The sequence below is a fragment of the Pseudomassariella vexata genome (genome assembly GCF_002105095.1).
Source record: "Pseudomassariella vexata strain CBS 129021 chromosome Unknown BCR38scaffold_8, whole genome shotgun sequence".
Taxonomy (NCBI): Eukaryota; Fungi; Ascomycota; class Sordariomycetes; order Amphisphaeriales; family Pseudomassariaceae; genus Pseudomassariella; species Pseudomassariella vexata.
The window spans coordinates 1,863,433-1,889,576 of record NW_024467963.1 but is presented as its reverse complement, the minus strand read 5'-3'; the positions used below and the strand labels follow the sequence as shown (position 1 = coordinate 1,889,576).

Here is a 26,144-nt window from a genome sequence, read left to right as displayed (position 1 = left end):
GACGTACGCACCGATCGGCTTTTTCGCTGCTGCGGAAAGCCTTCAAGCAGCAGCCTGCGTCTGGAACCTGGAGAACTGGGCAGAAACTTTCATCGTCAGATACCTCCTTCAATCCAATGCCCCTCAGGCAAAACGCAAAAAACTTGGCCTGAAAGCCGATCGGGGGGTTTTCACGCCCGCTTTAGGGGAACATACGACATTGGACAATTTTAACATAACATCGTAAAGGGAAAATTGAAGGAGACTTGAACGGACCTAGCTGCAAATAGAGTAGTCTGAGGCCAATGATTCATTCCGACTATCTCAGAGACCGTCCAATCTTGGAAACACCAAGCCGTCTGGGACCAAATGCCAGATATACAGTACGTCCTTGAGTAATTATTGCCTATATTACGTGAAAACGGCAAATGAAAGGATACACATCGGGATTCCATTTCTCACATTGTCGGCGGGAGAATACAGGGTGTTTCGGACATAGAAACCGTTTCGGCTCACAAATTGGGTGGGCAGAAGATTCAATAGCTTCGGAGTCACTATCTATATCTTTATAAGATGTGCTGAAGTGCCAGAGGAACGGAGATGAATGTCATTGTCGAGATTTGATCAGCAACAGAGAAGCAAGCTATCGTGTTATCAAAGCCAGACGCAGTCAGTCTTCTAAGGAAAACACTTTCTCACTCAAATTTTCAGGTCGGACCATGGTCTGAACCTCCGACAGTGTGAATGTAGTAAAAGCCGTAATGGAGACTTCGTGTCATAGACATTCATGTCGGAACTAAGACCAGAAAGGCAAGCCTAGAGAAACATCTCAGGTTTTCTATTGGAAGATGGCGTTTGGTTCCAGTGCCTCGGAAATAACGTAAAGGGCAAAATTACAGTCCTGTATCCAGATCCATACTGTGGGCGATCGATCCCATCTGACAACCTAGATATTAAGAGGTGAATGGAAAAAGTACTCAAGTACTCAAGTAGAACCCTAACGATAGATAAGACTGGGCAGTGGGCAGGATGCCAGCACTGGCGCATGTATCGGGCAGGGCGTACGACGGCGATACGCGAAGTGCGAGAGACGGGGCATCCCCCATAGCGGCGTTTCTTTGAACGGGATTCAATCATATTCAGTCATTCGACATCCCATCCCTAATGCCAAGCTTGAGACAACGCTGCCTGTGTGTGAAGAGGGCCCTGTGCCTCCTGGATTCCTACATGTTACAAGCACATGCACGCACTCAAGGTCAATTATTGATACATGTAATATGACAGATGCAGCGCCAGCGCCGGAAGGAGGAGTTACATATTTGTGTCTATTTGGTTGTAGGGTGTTATCATAGCTTGGGGGAATGCGAATCATGCGATAGGGCTATTTTAAAAAAAATTTTATAAAAAAAAAGGTTTGGGGATCAGGTGGCCGAACACCACAGTTGGCGGAAGGAAAAGCCGGATCCAGGCTTCGCTGGCCTGCTCCAAGCACTCGCTTGGATATGTAACTAAATGTTTGCCCTTTGATAGTCCTCCTGATGTGACCAACCAAACCGGGGCATGTCGATGGAAGCTGAATCTCGAAATGCACCGATGCCAAGCCTCGCTCTTCCACGGCCCTATGAAACCGCCCCGTCAACCAGGTATTTTGTTGGAAAAATGGCAAGTGTTGTCTGTTTAGCCCCGGCCCATGTGTGTCAAACACCCCGCTCGTAAGTGCTGATCGTCGAATGAGGTACGAATGCCCGTATCAATATGTCGGTGCATATGTGTGCAACGGCGCAAGGTAACGAGGCGCAGGTTGTCAGGTACATCCGGGCAACCTTGGCATACAAGGCTGCGGAGTTCAATAGTCATGCTTGCTCGGCTGACGATCTTATTCAACGCCGTCTCTTGAGTAAATTTCCAAGCCCAGTGTGTCACGACTGTACCCTAGAGCAGCACCTAGGTAATCAGGCTGACAAGACCTGGATCCAATCAGGGTCTACAAGCTGAGATGACGAGCAGTATGTTGCTTCAGACCATCCAAAAGATGTTGTCAAGGCGGAAGCGACTACTCGTTTCCAAAGCACCTGGACCGGGACGGCTGAATCACAAGGCGTTCATTCAGTCAGGCAGTCTGCTCTATCAAGAAACCACAAGAAACGAGGAGTGTCACAAATGCCAGTCGGTCACAAGCAACAGCTCCGTGTTCCTGCCCAGACACATGCACAAACATCTGCGGAGGGGGGCCATTATGTCGTGACATAACCACCAACGTCTATTATCGAAGCATAGTTGACCAGATTTCTGCCTGCCGCTACGAGGAAGTCTCGCGATGGTACTGCAAATGAAACAACTTAATGCTGGAGATTGTCGTCTTACCGCCTAAAGCGGCTCAATATGTTACCGATGTTGAATGCGCAAGAAGGCTAGGTGCCCATCCAATCAAGTTGGGTTGAGAATAGAACACTCTTTCAAGGGGCGCCCTGGCTCTTGGGACACCGTACCGCACCGTGTCATTATGCGGCTTACAGGCCACCGCCTCCAGACGATAATAGACAAGTACCTGTTTAGTCTCGAGAGGACTTTCTTACTGCGGCCCCCCATTGCGATGATCCATGTTAGGAGTGGCAAAAGTCGTCGAAATTGACAACTGGATATTTCCCTATCTTCCCATGACGTGATATGCATTCGGTGTCTGTGTTTTTGCTGCTGATTGTGATGAGGCGGCGCGTCGAAAGTGGCAGCACTTCCCTGACTAACCATTCTGTGCCGCGGGTACTTTCAAGCAAGCCCGGCGAATCGTAGCACGACCTGCCGATAGCTTCACCGAACTTTGCGTTTCGCGAGGCGGTAACAGCAACTCCTCATCACGATGCCTCACGGTCCGAAGGTTCTCCGCCCCGATGGTTGCAAGAGGTTGTCTGTGCCTCGACTCATGTATGGGGGGCCCGGGTGGACCAGGTTGCGGAGGGATGGCTGGAATAGATTATGAGTGAGCCGGCCAGCAAGACGTATCACTGTATTATTTGCGGTGATCGCCCAATTTGACGCGCTTTATCAGCTGTGTAACTCCGCCTGTGGGTGTCACTGGGCTGTCGTCCCCTTTCCAGGTTGTGTGTTAGCCCCAGAGACATAATTTGTCAGCACAGGATCCAAGGAGAGGTCGGCCGGATATCGATGCTTCTTGCGTAACAGAGCAGGCAGGCCACAGGCAGACCAGAACCCAGTGTGGAAGACCGACCGATCGGTTGGTCCAATAAACTGCACGCTAACCAACCGCTGACACTCGTAGTGTCCTCCCGCCTACAAGCTGAACGCTATTGGTCCAAGACCCCTAAGACACGGTGTGCTGGAAGGGTCGCTATACGGTTCCGGTTTGGGATGTGGTTGAATCATGCGGTGCAGCGAATGCCGCAGAAAAGAAACAGGACAGGCAAGCGGCAGCTCGCACTGTCCCACCTACAGTGAGTGGTCTAGAATAAGTGCCATCCTTGTCCGCCATGTTTCTGCGTTTAGGTTTCCATCTTCAGCCGATACATACACTCCCTCGTTTGGCGCGGACCACTCAAGCCACATGGACACCTGGGAGCACCGACAGTGGGAGACACGCAGCAAGGATGGTTTGAAGAATGAAACCAACTCACGATCATCATTGCTGGGAACATTGCACGTGGATAGACCTAAGGGAATGCCGGCTGTTCTGTTGGAGATTAAGGCTGTGGACTGAGGTTAGCAGGGTGGCATGCCTGCGTTGGAGCAGAGTATTATGGAGGATCATGATTGAGGATCCTAGATAGACGGCAGGTCAGTTTGACGGTGAACATTGAACAGGGTAATGACTATTTTTCGACTTGTAAAAAGTTGCCAGCGAAGGGATTTGTGGCGCCCGGAGGGTTGCTGGGCTTGGACCGGCCGGTAATGGCGGGGAAGGAGCGCCGGAGAGGGGCGCATGCTCCTTGTTCAATTGGGATTTATGACGGCGTTGAGAAAGCTTTGTAACTTCACACTGATGAGAGTTGGGTTTTCACAACTCCAACGCATTCAGCACTATTTTGTTTTACCCAGGCTGCCCTTGTCCTCCACCAGTCAAGGTTTTGAAGGTTTTTGTCACCATCAGAAGGCAACTTGTACCTCAATGGTGGATCGTTCATCTGACGGCTCATGAGTGTCATGTCCTGGCGAAGGCAGATTTATTCGTGCGGAGCTTGCCAATGGTCATCGTGTTGGGAAATGGTCTAGTTTTCTCACCCTCACTAGCCTTGTTTGTTGCACATCAATCAGATGGATCAAATACTACTACATGTGAAGTAATGTTCATTGGCTCAAGAACAACCCAGCGTCAAACTCGATGTTTCGTGTCTCATTCTTCTTTCCCCGGCTGTCTCCTCCGCAGTTGGTAACAATGGACTTCGAACGTAGTTGGTTCCTTGAACTGCGGCTGGGCGATGTCTCAGTGCCTAGGAGGTGATCTTACATCCAGTCAATCAATCTGAGCAAATGGGGCGTTTCGAAGGCTCGACGGCCGTGCTTTTCAGGTCTACTTTAAATCTTGCATGAATATCCCGACTCACGCATCGCGTATTTGCGAGTTTCCCCCTCATCACTAGCCGTCTTGCCGTCATCTATTCCAACCTGATTACCCCTCAACGTGCTGTCAATCGGCCATTCTAGGACCCGAAAATTGCGCAGGGTTCTGTGATGTTGCCAGCTCGCGCAGCACTAGGCAGTAATGACTGCGAAGGAGTTGGGGGTTCCAGTTTTGCCAATCACCATCCAACAACAACGTGAAGGTTTCCAGGTCATTCATCCGTAAGACCACGCTATCAGCTGTAGCACCTGTAGCTGAACAAGCGGACAAGACGCCCCTTTGTCGACTAATATTAAGCAAGATGCATTCCACTCAGCAGCAGAGTCCACCACTTGAAAACTTCTTGGCCAAGATCGATACAAAGTATCCACGACAAGAACCTTACCAACGGCCCTTCTACTTGAGGTCCACCAGGTCCGAAGTTTTTCAACCCGCTTCGGTGTCAGTCGAGTCAATTCCGGCGTCTGCAGCTATCAACCCTACAAATTGTTATACCCGCCGGACAGATGTTTTGTCCATCCCATCAAGCGCTGCAGGATCTGCCATAACCCTGTCCACCGGGATGCAATCACGATGACAGGGTTTTGTTTCTTGTTAAAGAAATCTTGTTAAAGAAAATGTAAAAGGTCGAGCCACTTGTCTTAACGGACGCATCTGGAACACGAAGCATTACGGCCAGTTTGCAAGGTTTGAATAGCAACAGAGACAGGGAGACAAACTTGGATCACGAAGCTGGGTAAAATCAAGCACCACTGGGCTGGTCCATAATCGGCGCATAGTGAGGCGCGCAGGGCAACCAAACGATGATCCCAGTCCCAACTAGACACAAATGAAGGAGTAGGTATTTTATCACTTTCAAGGTTGTGTCTTGTCACCACATATATTTCGCGTCAGCTCTAGCGTTGCATTCTTCACGACACGAATTGCTAATTTCGTACAAACTACAAGTCGACTTCTATGAGACCACGGCGGCATTACGGTAATCGGTGATCCACGACTCTGAAATCTATCAACACCATCATTATTCCGCCGAGCTTAATGATAGATGCACCAAATTCCTGCTCTCCCCCTAAACTTCATGCGAGATGTCACAAGGCTTGGCATGTTGGATGGTCTGCCGGCAAGGTATGTAACATCAACGACAAACGACTAGCGGCAGAACGCTTTGGAAGTTGGTGGGGTCGACACTGTATTTTCATAACTTGACGATGGGCAAAGTCTCACCAGATACCACCCCCGTCATCTCCACAGGCCTGTCATCGGCCGACGCCCGTACCGATCTGTAGCATAGCCTGCCTCTGTCTACGCAATTGCGCACTGCAGCAGGAACATTAGATCTAATAGTACACCACTGCAGGAGTCACGCCTAATGAAATTGGGCTGATTATTTCTCTCCAGCCCGTCAGGGAGACCTGTGGCCAAATCAGCCGCTTACCGAGACTGACGATCTTGCTGCGCACCCGATCATGATATCGAACTCTAGCCAGTGGGGCTTCGAGACTCGACAGCAGAGTTGGCGTCTGACGAACCTCTGGGCTTTAAGGCATTATCCACATGGCCAGCATCAACTCGAGCGCCCGACTGGTATGAGGATGTCTAGTTTTTGCTTCGGAGCATCCGCTATAAGGCTTCGTCGGCTTGTGAATTATCGTCATTTGACTGTAAGATATTATCATCACTCTGATTATCAAAGGTACGTCCCAATATGCGTATCACGATAATAATGAGGCATGTCCTTCTAGAAGTGGCACAAGCCCGTCAACGGAACCAATCACATATCTGGCATTCAACCAGGCTAGGAATTTCGCTGCGAAAGGCCTAACTCTGGTGGCTCTGTTCTCCATTTCAATTAGACTTACGCTCCGGAGTGAGCAGAGTGAAATCAGAAGGCACCCAGTTCATTGGCGGATGCCAGTCCCATGCGAAACTGCAGCAAAAAGCTCATGACCCGTTATCTCCAATTAGCACGGAGGCAGCGCGGCCAGGTTTGGCGACACTGTGTGCTCCCACGGCTCCATGGTCCCAGCTACACAGATCCCAGCGATGTGTTGTGTACTATGTAGCTGATACGTTTGCTTCTCGGATACCGTCGTATCCAGGAAGCGGAGGCCCGCTTACGCTCACCCAAATCTCCGTTCCTGCACACGCACAGTTTCGTATCCAACAAGGCTTTTGCTCTGCTCAACCGTAATAATGTCACAATATGCCGCTTGGTTTCGCCCTCCATTTGAACCCCGTCAACCCGTGTCGTCGTGTTGCGTGGATCCATGCAATACACATCTCGCTCGTTCCATCCCACCATATGGTGAGATCATTTCCAACAAGCACAAACGACGCGCGAGTATTGCCCCCTTTGGACTGTTTCCCCCCATCCCGAATTTTTTCTAGCGCCGATATCATCTCGACAAATGCAACGCTTTTAGGGGCCGCCTGATCCGCACTTACTCTGAATTCTCAGACCGACACACACACACACATACACACACACGCACACCAAACTTGACGCGAAAGCGATGCGAAAGCGATCTGCCGAGGGAACGGCAAAACTCAGAAGAGCAAAGTTCTCCAGGGAGAAACATAGGCGACGTGCGTTGAAACGACGCCAGCCCGACCCGACGACGTGCGGCATTGCTGTACACGCAAACCAAAAATACCTTTCTTACCTTAAGCCGAGCCTTGTAAACGTCTTTTCTCAAGCGCAAACCACAGATAGCTCCCTTCGATCTTTCCGGTCCCGCGCGTACGACGACCTGCCCTGCGCGAATTCCACGCATGCTACGAGCAAAGCCTCTGCGGCCATCTACTAACCAATCCCTAGACTAAGCGGCTGCAGCCATGAGGCAGATATTCAGCCGGCGCTGCGATGCGCTTCTAGTGCTTCAATCGCCGCATTGCGTTTCTTGACGGGCTGTGCGGCAACATTCATAACAACCACTTGCATCAGACAGACCGTCATCATTTGTGTTCCCATTGGTTTACCTTTGCCATGACTGTGCTTCTGCGCCGACCGCCATGTCTTGTCGCGATGGATACCCTCGTTGTTTCCTTCAACATCTGTATGTTTCTTCGCCTTTGACCGAATGTTCTTGTGTCGATGCGTCATATCTTGGCCGTGATCTGGCATTGCCAAGCTGCACTCCCCGACGCTCCTCAGTTTGCAATTCTAGCTCAATGTTGCATGGCTGCGCCGTCTTACGGTGGGTTAGAGTACTTAACAGCCGCTCGCATAAGAACAGGATGCGTTGCGGCAATTTCGTGATGTGAGTAAACTTGTCCACGGTCCAGAGAAGCGAGGGCGGCTTGGGAGGAATCGTAGTACACCTGAATACTTCCATTTCGGTTCGACTTATTCGCACTATTGCTCCGCGAGTCTGCAGCATGTCGCATGTAGAGCTCCTTCATATGATAGCGCTGCACTACGAACAGAACCGTCGTAGGATAACGAAAACTTGTTCGGTTCCCTCTGTGATATACTTGCCACTGGTTACGAGATTGACCACCGAATTGAGTCGAGACAGCGGTAAACGAGGAATGTGACCAGGTCGCGAGTCAACAACCCTCTATCTTCTGTGCATTATTTCGTACTAAAGCTGAGGGACCCATCACCGTCCGCGTCACTTCCAGCGAACAACCGCCACCGCATCGCTTCCGGCCGGCGAAAGTTGAATATTCTTAATTCTCTTAATTCTTCTCATATTGATCCGCAGATGAGAGTAACCCCAATACCACATACGGCCCCGCTACGTATTCGGGTGGCGGTCCCTGAAAGGAAATGCTCTGTGACGTGGAAATATTCAATAGAAAATACGATGAGGTGGTACAAAAGACAGAAAATTTAAATAAATAAATGAACGACAATACCACCATCCACCAGATATAGGTGGTTTGGGTGGTCACTCAAAAAATAGTAACTCTAGCATCTCCTCGTTTCGATCAAGGGTCCTCCGGGTTATGAGCCCGGCCTGTATTAACGTTAGTACAACATATTTTACCAAGTTGAATTTATGCTATGCTTACGCGCTTCCGCTGCGCCAAGATGCTTTGACTTGATTGGTTGAAGATAACCGGACTTGCAATATTTTATGAATGGAGTGGCTAACAGGACTGACTGTCACGAGAATCTTCGTGTGCGAATTGAGTGAGTTAACCAACAGCCACCCCCATACTCCAGCTCAACCACAAGAAGGAATCCGTATATGACATTGGGAAAGATGGCCAGTTCTACTGTTGAGCTTCCGACATTTTTATTTGTATGATGCCGACGTATCGCTTGGCAGTTCAACTCGAAGATTTGCCCCTTTTGCGAGTCTGTCCAGCTCCAACCGACTTGCTCAGCTAGTTACTTATAGCGCTGCACACAGACGAAGGGTGCTCTTTTATCAAATGCCCTTCTCATATCATGGCTTGTTGGTTGGAGCATGGGCTTTGGTATGTGAGTACCTCTTCCAAACATGTTAGTCCTATTGGGAGGACTGCCAAATAACCAACGATCATATATGAGTTGGCGCGGTCCCATAGTCCCTTGTTTGGCAACTTTTCATTGTCAACTTGGTATAATTTCTTGGGAAAATTGGGGTTATAGTCGTGGTAAAGAGATGCAACTGCTGTAAAAGCCTGGGTCAAGCTGTATCCCTTTTCACACTTGCTAAATCACCTTCTGGCGATCAATGCGTGTTGAGCATCCCGAACCTTGATCAATGGCCAAACATTTGGAAGACAGTATTAAGGATATATTTGAAGAGGTCGGATGGTTTTGTGAATTCTCAGAGAGGGAGGAAGAATACCTTGTTGATCACGTTCGTTGAACTTTTGAAGTCTAGTCTGATCTTCACATTTAACACAATATGCCTCAAGTGTAATAATATCTGGCGTCCTATTCTGAGGTTATTCAGCTCTTATGTAGTCGAGTATAGAAAATTGTGTATTATCATAGTTTTTCCACGTTCGCCAGGCAGTGAAAGACAGGACGAAGCAAGATGTCGTGGGCTTCGTCTCAGCCACGGTGACCATATACGTAGTTGCAGTATAAAAGAAAACAACGGGTAGCACGGTGTAGATGCAAGCAGTGATAAAGGAGTCAAATTCCGTTTCGCCTGATTAATGTCAAATCCTGAAGTCTGCTTCTTTCCGATTCCGACTACGAACCCTTGCCTGTTATGGATTCCCAAGGTATTAACTTCAGCCCCTTCGCCGAGGTTTCACATCTTACTGATATATGTCCTCTAATGTGGTCCCAAACCAGGCATCGATACGAATTCGACACGAATCCGAACCAACATGTATTGTCATCTTTGTCACCTACCCCTTTTCCCAAGTATCACAGCTCATCAACTGACCTAGCCAAGGCGAAAAACATACAAGGGCTCACTGTTCGCTATCTCCTAGGGGTAGTTACTATATCACGTATGAATGAAATGCAAACAAAGAACACAACCGGTGATACAGATGGTTATATCGCGGGAACATTAACCTTACCTACACATAAAGTGCAAGCCGTCCCCAGTAGCTACATGAACAATTCAACATTAAACCGGAACAAGTCTTCCCATAAAGCGAATCGACAGCGCGATCAAGGCGCAAGGATTGGGTCATTCTGCAGTTCAAAGGGTATACACCTGAAAGACAAAAAGTCAACAATATAACTATGAGGGAGGCAGAGAGACGTGGAAAGAGACGACATCGTAGGAACCAGAATCACTCAAAGCTTGGACCTCGACCTGGAGCCTTTAGGTCTATAAGCCCGCTTGAAGGGAAACCATTCGCCATACTACACGAAATTCAGTAAAGGAGCAGGCTGTGAGTGGGCTATCGTATGGTGATCTTTCATCATGGCTGTATCAAATTGTGATACTCGTGGGCTTCTCTTTTGTGTCAGGGTACACCACTCAGGGATGAGAGCGAGCAGATCTATGAGACGAACGATAACCCGGACGGTCAAGAAAGGAAAACTGATGCACTGAGCTACACCAATGCCTATAATCCTTCAATCCTCATGAACATACGGTATGTTCCGCTACGCCAAGCCAGTCATTCGCAACTCCTTACTCCGAGTAATGACAACACCTAATCACATACACCAACCAATTTTCAATCCCATTGCCAGGGCGTCTTCGATCAATCCCCCGAAGTATCCATCTCGCCGTCACTACTTTGCGGAGCGCTTGCACAGCTCTGTAAACTGCGTTGCCCCCTTGTTGCCTCAGCAGCTAGAGCGTCCCACCCTTCACCACCAGTGCGTATGACCAGGTGGGGATTGATGTCCGCGGCGAAGTATTGTTCCCTTCTTATGCTCGCCCTTGAAGCTCCTTCGAGGGCCGAATAAGCACTTCTTGTCGTTCTGATTCGCTTCTGAGGCTTGCCGCCCTTGCTAACAAGGTTGCTTCGATGTAATCGTTCTTGCTGGAGCCGCTGGTCGTAGGCTACTATGCTGCGGACGTATGGCGCTACGTCAAGAATGAGAAGTTTCATGTTGCGATCAAACACAGAGGCATCCAAGTTCCCCGAGCTCAATGGCTTCTCCGACGCAGCAATTGGGTCAAAGGCGATGCTGTAGTCATAGCGGTTGACGACTGGGCCAGTGTAAAGGGGATTACTAAAGCTGTCGCGGATCTGATTCGTGGCGGCAACGTAATAAGATTGGGGATTTGACAGATTGTTCGAGGTGGCCAGGAGACTTCGACTGAGGTTTTTCATGGTCGAGGCGATGTGAAGGCTAGTATTGCTGTAACTAGCCAACGGTGGCGCGTCTATGAATTGGCAGCCGATGATGAAGTCGTCTCTTGCCTTGCTTGAGAGGCCCGGCTGGGTAGGATCCATGGTTATTTCGTGGAGCTTTGTGAACGACCCCATTGAGCAGATATCTGCCGCACTCATGGACTCGGCGAAGGAGTCCGACAGTGCCAGAGCTTCAAGCCGTGTGCTTCGGGTAGCATCCGGTTTGCTCGCCTTGAGCGCCCAGGAAGTCTGACTTGTTGAACTTTCGAGATCTTCCAAACCCCAGTTCTCCCATAGTTGCTGTTGGAGTTCTTCCTGGACAGACCGATATGCGGAAGGGACGAGCGCTGCATCTCGGCCAAGCCAACCCATGCCGGTTCGATATGTGCCTGCGCTGACGACGCGTATTTTGTCGCCATGCTGATCAACATCGGTGCCGGCCGGCCATCTGCGATAGATCCACCCAAATCCACCTTTGAGATCACCCACACCAATCTGGCACCAGTAATTCAATTCCATGATCGAAGCACGCATATCATGACTGCGTGATTCGAAGAGGCTTTCAACGGTCTCTCTCTGTAGAGCATGCCCCTCATTCGCAGCAATCAGCAAGAGAAGGTCGACAGCCGCGTCCTTGGGTGGTATGCCGAATCTAAAAATCCCATAGAGATTCAGACTATGCAAAGGAACCAGGCTTTCATCATTGCAAGTCATGATGAATGGGCGCTTGGACTGGGACATGAGGGCTATCACAGTCGTCCAGAACTGCTTGTCTTCTTCATAGAGTATGTCAACCTCTTCAAGCAGAATCAGTGACTGTTTCTGCTTCGTTCCTGGCAGCTTCTTAGTCTCATTCTCCGTGGCTGAATTCAAGATTATCTGAGCTGGCTTCTTCTTTTTTGGTTGGCTGCTGGTTTTTGGCTTGAAAAATGCTGTCATCATGCCCTGCTTCCCCGACTTGATGTCTCGGGCTACCTCATCGTCACTAACGCCTTCAACCTCGTCAGCTGCAAGGTCATTCTGATGATGCTGGACCAGGTGGTTTCGTGTCATGTCTCCAATCCTTTCGAGAATATCCTTGCCGCTCCTTCGAGAACTGGAGCTGATTTCAAAGACCTCGAAGTCAAGCTCTTTCGCAATAGCATAGACAGCGGCAGTCTTGCCACATCCATGTGGACCGCTGAGCACTACAGCATTCGTGAGGCGAGTATTGTCCTTTGAACCTCGAATATCTCTGGCTCTGACGACAGTCTTCTTGACACCACCCTGACTTCCATTGGGTGCCCAGTCTGCTTCAGACTCGGATATCTCATCCATTACATTCCCCTCCTCGTCGCTCGACACAATGAAACCATCGAGCTTCTTCCGTTTTCGTTTTTTCTTTGGAGCTGCTGCTTGTTTCAACTTGGAGGGTAGGATTTCTGGCGTGCCGGTGTGCACTGCCTGGACTTTAAGAGTCAAAAGCCAGTCTCTCAGAAGTTCGGCTTCTTTCCCGCTTTGGAGTACTCGATCTGCCGAAGTCGGGGCGTATTTGGACGCCCAAATTCTATTTTCGCATTTTGACTGATCAAAGGCTGATGATGAGGTTAGGACTGAGTTGTATGCATGAGCGACGGCAGGATGTGTCGTGGTTCCCTGTGGACTCCTGCAGGTTCGAAGCTCTGGGTCTATCCTGATACGAAGTTTTTTTCCACTCTCAAAACATCTTTCTGGGATGCGCAATTCCTGCGGCGGGGATTGGAAGTCTTCAGTGCTGAGAACCCTCAACTCCGCAGCCAGGCGGTCTAATTCCAGCCCAGACATAACATGGTAAACCATTGAATCTTCGGCCGGGATGTGACTTTCCTGGCCTTTGAGTTTCCTTCCAGCCACGCCTGTCAGAAGCTGACTATTGATCCTTCGTGGTTTCACGTCACGGTCGTCACCGTAAACATGAACCATCTCCTGGCAAGGCCAAGATGGGTGTTGTGCTCCAGGAACTTTGATTCCTCCAGTCTTCATGCCAAATTGAGGCAAGTTGAATTTTGCTGGGGGTACTTGGCGAGCGTGCCGCGGAGAGCAGGGAGTTGATGTGAAGATAGAGTGTGTCTTCGCGGGTGATTTCGGTTTTTCTTTGAGCTCTGAGGTAGCAACTGTGTTGGTGTCTTTCAGCTTCCCAGTGAAAAATGGGTGCGTGGCCTTTTTCGGAGTTTGTTTTCCACTGGGCATAGTCTTCTTCGGCATCTGCTGTAGGGTTTCTGGATATTGGTCATCTTCGTCAGAAGTTAACCGCCTTGGCTTGCCGCGTCTTGGCGCATTCTTCCTCGAAGTTTTTTGCACGGTTTCCGAATCCCGGTTACGTCTGGCAGACGTAGATTCCCGGGGTTCTCCGGCTGTTGTGATGTTCCCATGACTAGGACTGAGGCGGACACCACTCATAACGTCCTCAATCTTCTCGCCGATACGAAGCCTCGTCTCCTCGTCTGTCCCATAGTCGATGTGGACTATTAGACTTACCATCTGTCTACTTTGGCATGATTTGCCGGTTGGCTTCGATGGCGCAAGGCCTGGTTTATCCGCTGTCTGCGGCTTTGGTTTTGGTGGAGAGCCAAATGTCCCCGTCTTTGGGTTGAACTTCACCAAAATTTGTGGCCGTGCTGTTGAATTCATCTTCTTCCTTGAGTCCACGTCCACATCGTGTGTATGTTCGGTATTAAGAGTCGATTCAGGGGTTTGAGCAAGAGGAAGCGATGACCTGGTTTGGGGTTCCAGAATGGAGTCTGCTCCCGCTTCCTTGTTCTCCACTTCGGCATCCTCCTGAACGACTTCGACATCCTCATCATCTCTGCTTTGTCCAAAATGCCTTGCGATGCTCCCATCACCTCCTATTCTCGATTGTCGCTTGGGTCGAGCCTGTCTTTTTGTGGCCGGCTGGGCAGCTTCTGCAGCATGAATTGGCTTCGGGTTCGTCCTGCGTCGCTTCCTCCTGCAGTCCTCCGGTTCGCCATCGTCTTCGCCGTCTGCATCTGCAGATTCACAAGTTTTGTCGGGATTGGAACTACCCGAGAGATCTGGGGTCATGGGTCGTGCTAGGCTGATTGTAGGTGCTTCTGGGCGATTCTTTGGAGCTGAGAAGAACGGATGGATTTTCTTGGTCTCAATGCCATCTTTCCCAGCCATAGTAATAGTGCCGCGACAAGATACCCGGAATTGTAAGAAACTTAGTATGAATGTTGGGTGGATGACATCGCGTCTCGAAGTTCCATTTCGAAGTCGCGTCCTATGCCAGTGATAGACGCGCTGGACCGTGACTGCCCACTTTAGCTCAATTGGATGCACGGGCCATGTATCCTTCGTTGGAGCAGATCCTGTAAGCATATTCAACCAATCATGCATCAAGACCCCACTAGCTGGCATCTTCCAAAGTCCGACCGATAACTTTTTCTGCCCATGATCTCCACCAAAAAGTTCTCGCAACAGCTTCAAATTGGAAGCGACGGCGCAGTGACAAGCTTCACAAACAGCAACAGCTTCCATTCACGCAAAGAGCAGGACGCTGGCAATGGCCTCAAACTTTCATATCCAAAAGCCCTATGTGCTCAATGCACTACCCCGGCCCCTAGATCCAGCTACTGGCCGATATGTGGTCGGCGAGGTTTATGGAACCGCCGAGGGTTCAAGGAAACGGAAGCGGTCTGAGCTGACAGTTGGAATTGACGGAGAAGCACTCAATATTTATGATGTAAGGCTGTCATTTGCTCCTGGGGTTTCTCAGTGACTGACCTCAACCCAGATATCTTCAGCGAGACTCGTTACGTCGTACCCAATTCCTCCCCAGTCGTCCTTTACCTGCGCGTCTTGCTCGCTCCGGCGAAGGATACCCGGAAACAAGGAAGTTATTCGGTATACCTATATTGCCACTCGTGACCCCTCCCAGAGGGTCACCTTATTCAAGGATCATGTCGACCCATCTGGAAAGACGACATCATCCACCAATTCGCTCGCCTTAGCTTCTCAGAACCCCGTGGTTCACCTGACAACTAGGTCCCCACCAGGCGCCAAGTCCAATGACACACTCTCGCCTTCAACTGGCGATGAGCTCTTGGTCATTCGGCGCAATGGAGAGATAATCGGCCTCGATGCCGAGAGTTTGCAACAAAAATGGATCACAAACCCGGCTGTCCTGTACCAAGACTTTGCGCGTGGCTCCAAGAAGGACTTCCATGTGGAACACTGTATCTCTGCCTCCACTTCAGATGTCATCCAAGGCATGTTCAAGGGTAGCCGAGACTCGCTGAGTGGCCTGGCAAGCGCATCCCATGACAATTCAGACCCTGAGCTACTCATTGTGGTTTCCAGCCTGCCCATGGACGGACAGAATGTCCTTCATCTCCATATCCTCAGCCAAATGCCGCTCTCGCAAACTCTGGCGTACTCAAGTGGAGGCCTTTTACAGCTCTACGTAGCGCCCATGGTCTCGCCACCGAGGCAGGCGGACAATCCGTCGGCTTACCAGTTGGACGTCCGTTCGGGAAGCTTTCTAGAGCTTAGTGATGGAACATTGACAGTCTACGACCTGACCGAGAGCATTCCCAAGGTCACCCACATCATGGATCTTGGTGATGCTTCTTCATTCCTAAAGATGTCGAAAACGTCTGTTCTATCATGCACGGCTTCTCAGCTGAACGTCTACAATCCTCAGTTTCGATCTATCCAAAGCTCAACATCCATCGATCTTGAGGGGCAAACGCAGAGTTCCCACGACTTAAGTGGCGCGGACAGCTGTGAACTGGTTGCATACTTTTCGAAACTGGAGCTGGCCATTGGCATCACCAACGGCCACATGGTGGCTATTCAGCTCGAAGCACCCAAAACTCGAACCAAGAAGCGGCGGGCAGAGGGTCTTTTGATTGACTCAATTGGACGCGGTGTGCAACAGCCAATTAGGACAGACACAAGCACTACCGCGAACGTCTCCACCAATTCCGCCTTTTCAAATTATTTGCCTGGCTCGGTCAGGGGTGATTACTGGGAGACGTGGACACAAGGTCTGGAAAAGGCAGATGCACTACTTGAGTCTGATCAGCTTGAAGAATTTGAGGCATTACTCGCTGAGAAGGTCGGACTGCGAATCAGCAAGAAAAAACTGACGAGTCGTGTCATGGAGGACGGCGAAGAGGCCCAGCCACTCCCTGAATGGAAATGGCCCAAGTCTAGGTCTGAGTACCCTCGAGTCGACCGAAGGTGGATCCTCTATGGCATCAGCAAGGCGTTTCGATGGCACCGCGAACATGGTGACGACGCAAAACCACCCCGTCTTATATGCTCGCTACCCTACACCAACATCGTCACCTATCTAGTGGATGCGGGACATCTGACGGTGTCAAATCTGAAATCTGCGTTGCGAGATCAATTGCGTGACGTTGATAACGTGGACTCAGTCCTTGCTCGACTGTTGATTTCGCGACTAGCTGAACTTGACCCTACGCTGGAGCTTTTGACCTGCTACATCTCCGCGACGACACTTGGGTCCACAGAGTTGCTCTTGGCCGTTCGTGCTATTATGCAAAGTCTCGAGCTCATCCAAGATCCCAAGCAAAGCCCGCCAAAGCTGCTCACAAACGTATCTTCAGAGGAAGCAGAGACAGAAAATGCAGAGTTTGGAATGGAACTCGACAATCTCGAGGAGGAGATCCAAAAAACGGAATCCTACCTCAACGGAAACACCGGTATCCGTGGCACTGGGTTGAGTGTGGCATTTGCCAAATTAGCCAATTGCCCCGCCGTCTCCACGATTAAGGCACTACGTTCTACGTTCAAGCCCGAAGAAATCCTGTCACTTGTGTATCTATTGCGAGTCGAGCTAGTCAAGGGCGCTTGGACGTCACGGTACCTGGACAACACGGAATTCGAAGAAGATGCCGAACTTGACGCCCCGCCAGATGGCATCATCACACTGATATCTGATCTGCTGGGCCGCTGCATCGATGCTATTGGTCCCGGCGGCTGGCTGCTCAACGACGCGCTCCTAGGAAGCAACAACATTGACGACTCGGGCGACTTCGTGGCGTCGCTGAAGCTTGAGGTCAGCGCTGCTCTGGAAGGGCTTCAAGAAGCAGTATATCTGCGTGGTATCGTTGGGGAAGCCGTCAAGTACTGCGAGGCTGCCCAGAAGGCCGAGGCCCAGGCCAACGCCATGCTTGACGTCACCAAGCCCATGCCGTTGTACGTACGTGAGCCGGGCGCTGAGGCGCTGCCGCTTGGCTTGAAGACCAAGACGGTCATTGAGAAAACGAAGGTCGTTTCTGGAGGTGAGGTCGTGCGGAGAACAGCACGGGAGACAGGACATTTGAGAAGTCAGCAGGTTGGTCCATATTCGCTTGAGCGAATTGCTATCTAGAAAGACCCAGCATTAAGATGTATGTGTCATGGTTTTTGAAACCATTGTTTGATGTACGCCTCAAGAAGGACTTTTGATAAGTTGTAAGGGTTGATAAGCAGTGAAAAGTGTGTCGTGACTAGGCAAGTAGTCTGACGAACCAATGGAGATAGATACTCGGCAAGATAATACTTGAGCCGCATGAAAAGCGCCATTGTGGGCGGTAATCAGCCTTTAGTGTCAGCCGCTTGAGTCACCCATATCCAGGTTTTTAAGTACTGGGCCAAGCTACAGTTCAGCTCTTGCACTTCATGAAGGCAGGCTCTGCCAAGCGCTGATATCTAGCCATGATTGAGCCTCGTTGGTGCCAGTAACAAAGCGATTATCATATTTCAAGCTCGTGATGGAGAATTCCCATCTATCTTGACTTGCTAGCTCAGCTTTACGTAGTACATTGTTACGCATCTATATACATGCTTGAGCTGAACAAAAGGTCCTTTCATGTCAGCCCAGCTAGTACCCAGGGTATTCGATCGATACTACAGTATCCTGACCACATGAACCTCGTCACTTGTCGGTGAGTCCCAATATGGTCAATTTATGTTCTACAATACAATTCAACTACTTGGCCAGCCGTGTTATGCGTAAGCAACTGTGGCAAACACCGGCACATCATACCCTTCCTCCACATTTCGTGCGGTAAGTCCCAAGCTGACTGATAAGTTCTATGGGCGCTCTGCGATGAGCCCATCCCTGTTCAACGCCGGCACCAGTTACTCTCCCAAGGTCTGTGACTCACAATGACAAATGAGAATCAACTATGTCACGATCAGATCGTCGCAGGCAAGCATCCTCAGCGTCTGATCCCGCGGGAAGTCTAGGGAGCCTGACGGACGGGCCGTGGACGAGATGACCGCGTTTGGAGGTTACTAGCATCGTCGCATCAACACGCATGTGACGAGGCAAACGGCATACGGATGGACTAGCTGACCGCAGGTCCTTCGTGGGACGTCTTTTCTCTCCGCAGAACGCGGGTGAGCAAGGAAGCCGGAACCGGCAATATTAGTTAGTTATCAGCCCTGCGGATTCGAAAAGTTCCGCTTGTGTACCTCTGTTCGTTCGCCTGTCCATTGAGTGACTGACAGACCGAGGAAACCACTGTGTGATGGTTGGTAGAGTGGCGACGCGAGGGGTGGTGGACGCGGGGGTTTTTTTTTCAGAGGCATGGATACTGCATGCCAGTGGTGCTATCATGTTGAGCGCAGAAGCAATATCACTCGCAAGGTCTGCCTAGGCCATTAACTGCCACCGCGTGACGCATCTCGTTCATAAGAAGAGGCAACTCCCTGACAAACAAACCGCCGGTGTTGAGTCTATGAGTGAGTGAGTTCGGATTATTCAGCCCTATGACGCCCGATTTTGCCTGGATAGAGTTCGAACGAAATGGGTATACATTGACGTACATGTGCTGAACATATCCAGGGTACCGAGATGTATTTACAGATGCCAAGGGCAGATAATATTCCAAGGCGAAAGGCCGCGCCCACGACTCCGGAGAACAGAATGAGTAGTGTTTGCCTGCCTCGCGGGTGGCCCCGGCAGACAGGCATTATGTGCACATGACCTGGTAGTTGAGCAAGAAATCACAAGTGCAGGTATAGGCGATGTATCGCAAAAATGCAGGCATCCCTCCACTGGAAAGCCTCTAACATCTGCCGTGCGAGTGCTTGGTCCTCGTATCGTTCCTGATATCCCCGTCAAGATTGAACTCGTCTGCATATGAACCTTTCATCACTGTCGTCCGGTGGCTCGCCTATAAATTTTAGGAGTGGCGACGAACAGCACTGGAGATATTGGCCCTTAAGATGGTCCTGGAGTTGTAGCAAAATGCTGGGGATTTCCACTAACAGAAACATGTCACGTCCTCACTGGGTGAAGGAAATCTTCAGGGCTTTTTGACGACGACATCCTTGTCATGCAGATTGGCTAGAATTCTGCCAAGAATGTCTCCAAGTTTACCCGTTGAAACATACAATCCTTCTAAAAAAGTATCAAATACCGGCAGTGGCTATCGACCACGAATAATGCCCCACCAGACGACAACGATATCCGGCAGTGACGGAGGCGATGTAAACTTGGGCGTTAACTAGTGAATTAGCGATAAGACGATGAGACCTTGACCGACGGGGCACCCCATGACCGTTCGGTGGTCGCTTGGCGTGCGGTCAGCATGTCTGGGTCAGAGCCTCACTGATCCCTCCCTAGATTCCCCCACATCTCCCACATCTCCCACATCTTACTTTCCCCCAGCACGCGGCCCGGCTTAGCCATCAAGATTCATTCCGGCCAGAATTTTGGTATTGTAACACGGTTACATACGGCGCCCCCATGGCCCATGGGATGCAAGGGTAACGTTGACCGCGGAATGGCCATGTTGGGATCTGTCGTGGAATACTGAAAATGCTTTGCATGTGAGTCCACTGCAGCATTATTAAGTCGTCATCCAGGAAGATGTCACTGATGAGTCGTCCGGCTTGAAGCCTACGTCCGTTCCGGGTATCACGACATAAGAGCTTATAGCAATTTACCTATGTACTCGTCGCAGCTACCTTCGACGGATGGCAACTTCTTAAGCAAGCAGAAGTGCGGTGAAGGTATGGGGCGACTATCTTTGGTCAGCCTATTCGCATTGGACCGATCACCATAGTTGGTAAAGAGGGAATTCATTGACGCGCTTCTCGGACGCGAGTATGTCTATTATGGCGTTAATGTGACTGCCCCACGCTGATACAATCGATTGGTGCCCGGCGGAAAAGTGCATTGAGGCCCCGAAACTGCGTGTCGGACACCGTACCCGCCCTTGGAGCGGCCTCCCGGTCTGATAAACCCATTCTCCAGCTTTAAAATAACGCTGCAACGGCCATGCAGCCTCATCCTGGTATCAGCTCTGCTTGTAGAAGCGCATAACTGTTGGAGGCCGGACGATGGTTTAGTCAGACTGGGAGAGCGTTCGGAGTACTCGTGCGTGATACAGATAATATGCAGACAGCCGAATGGCGATGTTGGAGAAAAGTTACGGCACCGCCTTGGAGACGAATCACTCTAATGGGTCCTCCATCTTCGGGCACTTTCACGATCGCCCCATCTCTAGAAGCTTCACTAGTTGCTTCTAGGGTGTGTAGACGACGAAGGCATGGCGTTGCTGCCTGTTAGATAGAGCCGCAGCCACAACAGCCACAATCACTAGCGTCAGATAGACCAGACTGTACGTAGACCAATTGCCAGATGATTTCATCGTTTTTCAAGCTATATTGGAAGCCTACATTGAATACCCATATGCCTCTGCGAGTCGTCGTTCGATAGATATCTATCCGCATAATCACAGTCGGCTCCCTCATGGCTGGCAGCAATGCCTTGAAACCCACGTTGTCTGGCATCAGTATGCCCCGCGAGGCAAACGCACTTAAATTCGCGTAATCCAGAACTTGCATGCAAGGCATAGCCCGCAGCTGCGTTGGGCAAGCTGCAGCCATGGACGGTATGAGCATGGGAGGCAAGCCTACACCTGTCCCATAGCCTCAGCTACCGTAATCCGTGACATACGCTTGCAGTTGCCGCTGGGCCTAGGCTGCACGTGTAAGCCATGAGCTGTCATCAAGGCAATATGAATGTCGCCGAGGCCGTTCGTGTTTGGGAGCAGAGGGATCTTCTAGCAGGCCGTCAGATCGTCAACAGAGTAGCAGAGATCTGTTGGGCGACCTTGTTCGTTTGATTCTTCCGGCAACGATTTCACGTCCATTTGCGTTGGGAGAAAAGAGTCCGCTTGGTAGTCAAGCTTTTTGCCTGACACACAGTACCTTATTTGTGTGTCTGATCCAGTAATTTGGGTCTGGGAGTTGGTAGCTTGCGCCGTTGTTCGTTGTTTGTCGTGTGATTGGAAACCACTCCACTAGTGATTTGAAGCGGGGGATGCACAAAGGCGACCACAGAGTGGCGCAGTGAAAACATGAGCCGTGGCGCGAATCCGAGGCGAACACCGCGCCAAGGTAGATTCCTTAGCCATCATGGATGTCAACTTTGTGCTTGTTTACTAAACTGAAAGGTTGTCTTGCCAAATGGTTGCCAATGTTAATGGCTTCCTTCGCATCGATTGTGGTGTGTCGACAACTGCAGAAGGCCAGGGTCGTCAAGACTCAGATGTCGTTCGTCGGGTCGCAACTTAATCCCTGCGTACCAACGATTAGGGAAGAAGTTAGGGTCACTTACAGCCAATAGCCACAGCGCCTTCTTGCCAGCATGGACCAGCTATGATGACATGCGAGTCGAGCAAATACGTCACGTAGATTTCCTTCGCAGTTCAATTGTTGATCCCAGCGACGGAAGCTCCAGACACTCACCAGCGCAGGATCCCACGGTCTGAAGTTCGTAACCGTCGACCCCTCTGCAGCGACGCTTTTAAGCTCTGAAGCTGCATTCGATGCGACTGTGCCCATAACTATTTCCATTATGGTGACAGAAGCAGCCTGTGATCCATTTCTGGACCTGTGTTGTTCCACGGAGAGGTGAACACATCTCTCTAGGCTGGGACCGTGCTTGTCCATGCCAATGTCCAGCCATCCTGCGTACTACAATTGTCTGCAGATAGATACAAGAATACGAAGTAGACACGGGTACTTTACGTACTTCTCAATCCGTCATTCTGTGCGGTTGGTGGATTTCAAGCTGCTGTTTAAAGTCGCCAGCTAGCCCTTGTCAACCTTCCAAGTCCGAGTCTTTGGTGAGCAGGGGTGGATTTAAGCAACTTTGACCCTGTCGCACCAGTTTCCTGTTTCTCTCGTCCCGTCCTCCATAACACACGATACACCCACTCACTCACTACGTAACTAGATCTCGTGCCAGCCTCGAAGCGAAGCGGAGCGAAGCGACGAACTTCGACGCGGTTATCTTTCTTGGCTTCCCAAGGCACATACCACGAGTTCGTGCACTACGTACGGCCGGCTGACTAGACCTTGTCGACTAAATTCCGAATTCATATAGAGGCTCCACCACCTCGCAGCAGCTTCCCGTCGCTTCCAATTCTCCACACCTTGCAGCTTGCTTCATATTTGCCGTACCCACTCAACACCAAACCAACTAGGTTACCCAACTACACAAAAAGTACTGACCGAGCCTTACGACTCACGGGACGTAGCTCCCAACCACCATTGTCGCCATGTCCACTAACACCGGTGCACCTACCGCGGCGCGCACATCGGCCGATATCGACAGAGTTGATGTCTTCTCACGACAGCTGTATCGACGAGCCCGCCAAGCTGGGTCCGACTTTTCAGATGTCGCGATTGTCGTGCGGGGCCTGCACACGGTACTCAAACACCTGAAAGTCGAGGCAGAAGACCCTGGTTCTCTCCTCAACTCGGAGCAAAGCCCGGTGTACGTCCGACAATTAACACCCATTGTCGAGGACTCCGAGTTCGCGCTCAAGCAACTTGACACCATTCTCGAGAGGTATGGTGGCAACGGCAGCGGAAGCGACGGAGAGGGCCATAGTGCAGCCGGTAACAGTTCGCTGGGTGGCCGAGAGCACGACAGGATCGGTCTGATCCGAACCAAATTGGCAAACCAGAAACTGAATATCGACATTTTCCTCGACACAGTGCAGTTGCACAATCCGTCAAAATCGCGCAAGGTTGTCGACACGAACAACGCGAATCTGGACTCGATCAAAGACAAGGTGGACGTAATTGCCTCGAGGATATGCCAGCGCAAGAATTCGCAGTCGAGTGAGGCGTCAGACGACAACGGGCTATGGCTACAGTTTCGGGACGAATTGGAAAAGGAGGGCTTCTCGAGAGACGTTCTGCGTAAAAATCAGGTATGTTGCCTCATCTGGCAAACGACATCTGTGAGCATAGGGGTGCTAACCGTCAGCAGGATGTTCTCCGGGCCTACATTCGCCAACTTGATGAGCAGAGCATGCCTGGCGGCGCCATTCCAACAGTTCGCGGATTCCTCGAGGGCTACCAATCTCCCTTGGGTGCTCTGCACGGCGCACCAGATTCAATGTCCCCGGTCCCCATGGAGAATCTCAGTCCTAAAGAGATGTATCCTTCGGCCACCAACGAGAAGTTTTTTCCATCGATGAAAATGGAACGTCTTCAACCAGACAAATACCCGCCATATCCGTCAAATTTGCCTACGCACGCCACAGACCTCTCGTACGATCGCCACTCTGAGGAAGGAGATGTTGATGACGGTGCTTCTGACAACTCGATGGCACTGGTCATATCCACTCGCGACCTTATGGCTCTGGACAGACGAGAGGCGGATCTCGCCATAGCCATGGGCAATATGCACCTGCAACCTCGAGGTCCACCCTACGCCACATCAAACTATACCCATGCTGCTAGCCCCGGCTCCTCGCCTCAGACATACAACTTACCGTCAAGTTCGAATGCGAGTCTGTTCCCTTCATCATTCAACCCAAGTGTAGGAGACCAGTTTGGGCTGTCCCCACGCTTTGTCCCGCCCTTGGCTCCTCCACCGTACGGCGGCAGCCCACCACCTACGCTTCACCCCAACTCTACCTCTGCGCCCGCTATTCCTGGTGCGCCATTTGTACAGCAAGCCCAGCGGTATGCCCGCCTAGCTCCGGACCAGCACGGCCATGACATACCGCTTGATGCCCAATGGACCCGCATCAAGCGATCTCTCATCTCACCAGAGGTTCTTGACCGAGCACGGGTGCGTTATGAAGCCCGGCCCGACTTTGTAGCTGTTCTCGGTGTTTTCACGAAGGCGGAAATTGCCGGGTTTGCTAGGCAGAGCGCCGAGGTGCGGAGACGAAGAATGGAAGCGCGCAAGAGAGAACCACGCAATGAGAAAGACCGGTACTATCCCGAAAAGTACAAGAACTGGGATGTCGAGGCCCAACAGAAGCAAGACAGCCAGTTATCATCGTCATCTGATTTATATGATTCGTCCGACTCTTCCGAATCTGACGAGGAACTGCCTCGATACCGCCCTCGTAGAGGTAACCATGCCGAAAGCGACAAGGACGAAAAGCACGATGAAGAAAAGGGTACAAAGGCGTATCCTTTCATTGTTTCACCCCCTGAGAAAGAACGAGAAAACGGGCACAGTCCCGCTGCGACGGTGACGCCCAAGCCTATTCTCAAGAACAAGAATGACGATCCTCACGTGCGTTTCGACCCGGAACCGAAAGTACTCGATGGCTCTTTCCCACGCTCCAACCCACGGCATTCGGATCGAGACCTTCATAGGCCAGAGCGTCGCCACCGGGAGCGGTCCGAACGTGGGCCAGAGCGCGACCGTTACGTGTCTGGGTCATACGACGACCGAGATCGAGATCGGGACCGTGACCGGGGTCGTGATGACGAGTACCCTCACCGCCACCATCGACGTCACCACGGAGGAAGCACCGGCGGTAGCAGACGAGAGAAGGAGCGTGATGAGTACGGCAGGCGGAGGAGGAGGGACGACAGGGACCGGTACAGAGACAAAGATCGCATTGAGACGAGCGAAGATCGCGCTGCGAGGAAGAAGGCGAGGGGTGAGACTTTGAGGGCTGTCGGCATTGGTGGTGCCGCCGCTAGCTTGCTGAGCGTTCTCACCGAGGCTGCTGCGGGGTTGTAGTTGGCCAGTATATTGACTGATTGTACGAACTTTGCTCGTCGCAGATGTAATATATCGGGATATCTACCTGGTTCAAGCTCTGTGCGTGACGGGGTTGGCCTGGGCTGGGTATCTGCCCGCAAGATTTTGCCAAGTCAGCTGGAAAACAGAAGATGCAAAAGTTGAGATGCATGAGATGATGGTTCATATCGTTCCTCAGACTGCGGAAAGCAGTAGTCAACGTTCTAGGTTCGGGCTTTAACTACTGTTGATGACATCGTGGACATTCAAGTTGGATATCTTCTTTGTTTTATTAATCTCGGGAGGGTAAAGGTTTAAACATGAACGCAGGCTTTGGGACAGATGACGAAGGGCTGCGACGGACAGGTATGATGATAATGATGATGATACCCAACGGAGGCAAGATTTGATAAGCTCGAGGAGAAAGAATTGAATCATATTCGTATCTCATGCGGAAGAGTATGAAAATTGCTGTGATGGTGACAACTCTTCATGAGGGCTGTCGACCCTCGTCATTCCGGTCGTGAATTTGAAGCGGCAGCAAGTGTGCCCGTGGGGCGAACGTGGGGCGAACAGAAGCCTCCTTGGAACCAGTTTGCTACTGAGGATACCAACTTACCAAGAACTCTTTTTTCCCCAGTTCTCCCTCTCCCGGCGACACAACCACAGTCGTGACATCGTCACTGGGAGTATGTAGGACATTCAGCACTCATAATTCAATAAAGGCATAACTCTAGGTAGTGATTCATTAATGCATGCCCAACATTATCACGGAAACCATGGGGCTAACCCCCTAGCATTACCTAAACTATGCTACAGACGAAACCCAATCCAACTCCACAACTTTGAAGCTTTCCAGGAACAGAT

General features: G+C 50.8%; 5 protein-coding genes and 1 non-coding gene across 6 annotated transcripts; 3 read left to right on the top strand and 3 right to left on the bottom strand.

Annotated features, from left to right (window-relative positions):
* Positions 1 to 7,400: 7,400 nt before the first annotated feature.
* Positions 7,401 to 7,954, bottom strand: BCR38DRAFT_486194 (uncharacterized protein; the record flags this gene model as incomplete). The annotated part of the gene is made up of 2 exons (XM_040863996.1): positions 7,401 to 7,683; positions 7,749 to 7,954. The coding sequence occupies 2 exons, from the start codon at positions 7,952 to 7,954 to the stop codon at positions 7,401 to 7,403; spliced, it is 489 nt and encodes a 162-aa protein (XP_040715110.1).
* Positions 7,955 to 8,466: 512 nt separating this feature from the next.
* On the bottom strand, positions 8,467 to 8,593 carry BCR38DRAFT_t196. Its single transcript has one exon. It is a non-coding gene; the product is annotated as a tRNA-Ala (tRNA).
* Positions 8,594 to 10,365: 1,772 nt separating this feature from the next.
* BCR38DRAFT_436883 (uncharacterized protein) lies at positions 10,366 to 14,515 on the bottom strand. Its single transcript, XM_040860493.1, has one exon. It carries the CDS (start codon positions 14,423 to 14,425, stop codon positions 10,667 to 10,669), a length of 3,759 nt encoding a protein of 1,252 aa, XP_040715109.1. The 5' UTR covers positions 14,426 to 14,515; the 3' UTR covers positions 10,366 to 10,666.
* A 192-nt stretch (positions 14,516 to 14,707) lies between these two features.
* BCR38DRAFT_394408 (uncharacterized protein) lies at positions 14,708 to 17,960 on the top strand. Its single transcript, XM_040857612.1, has 2 exons — positions 14,708 to 14,987; positions 15,039 to 17,960. Exons 1-2 carry the CDS (start codon positions 14,808 to 14,810, stop codon positions 17,643 to 17,645), a joined length of 2,787 nt encoding a protein of 928 aa, XP_040715108.1. The 5' UTR covers positions 14,708 to 14,807; the 3' UTR covers positions 17,646 to 17,960.
* A 2,562-nt stretch (positions 17,961 to 20,522) lies between these two features.
* BCR38DRAFT_436877 (uncharacterized protein) lies at positions 20,523 to 20,893 on the top strand. The gene has a single exon (XM_040860492.1). The coding sequence runs from the start codon at positions 20,664 to 20,666 to the stop codon at positions 20,835 to 20,837; it is 174 nt and encodes a 57-aa protein (XP_040715107.1). The 5' UTR covers positions 20,523 to 20,663; the 3' UTR covers positions 20,838 to 20,893.
* A 1,943-nt stretch (positions 20,894 to 22,836) lies between these two features.
* BCR38DRAFT_410373 (uncharacterized protein) lies at positions 22,837 to 25,277 on the top strand (the record flags this gene model as incomplete). The annotated part of the gene is made up of 2 exons (XM_040858457.1): positions 22,837 to 23,496; positions 23,556 to 25,277. The coding sequence occupies 2 exons, from the start codon at positions 22,837 to 22,839 to the stop codon at positions 25,275 to 25,277; spliced, it is 2,382 nt and encodes a 793-aa protein (XP_040715106.1).
* Positions 25,278 to 26,144: the final 867 nt, after the last annotated feature.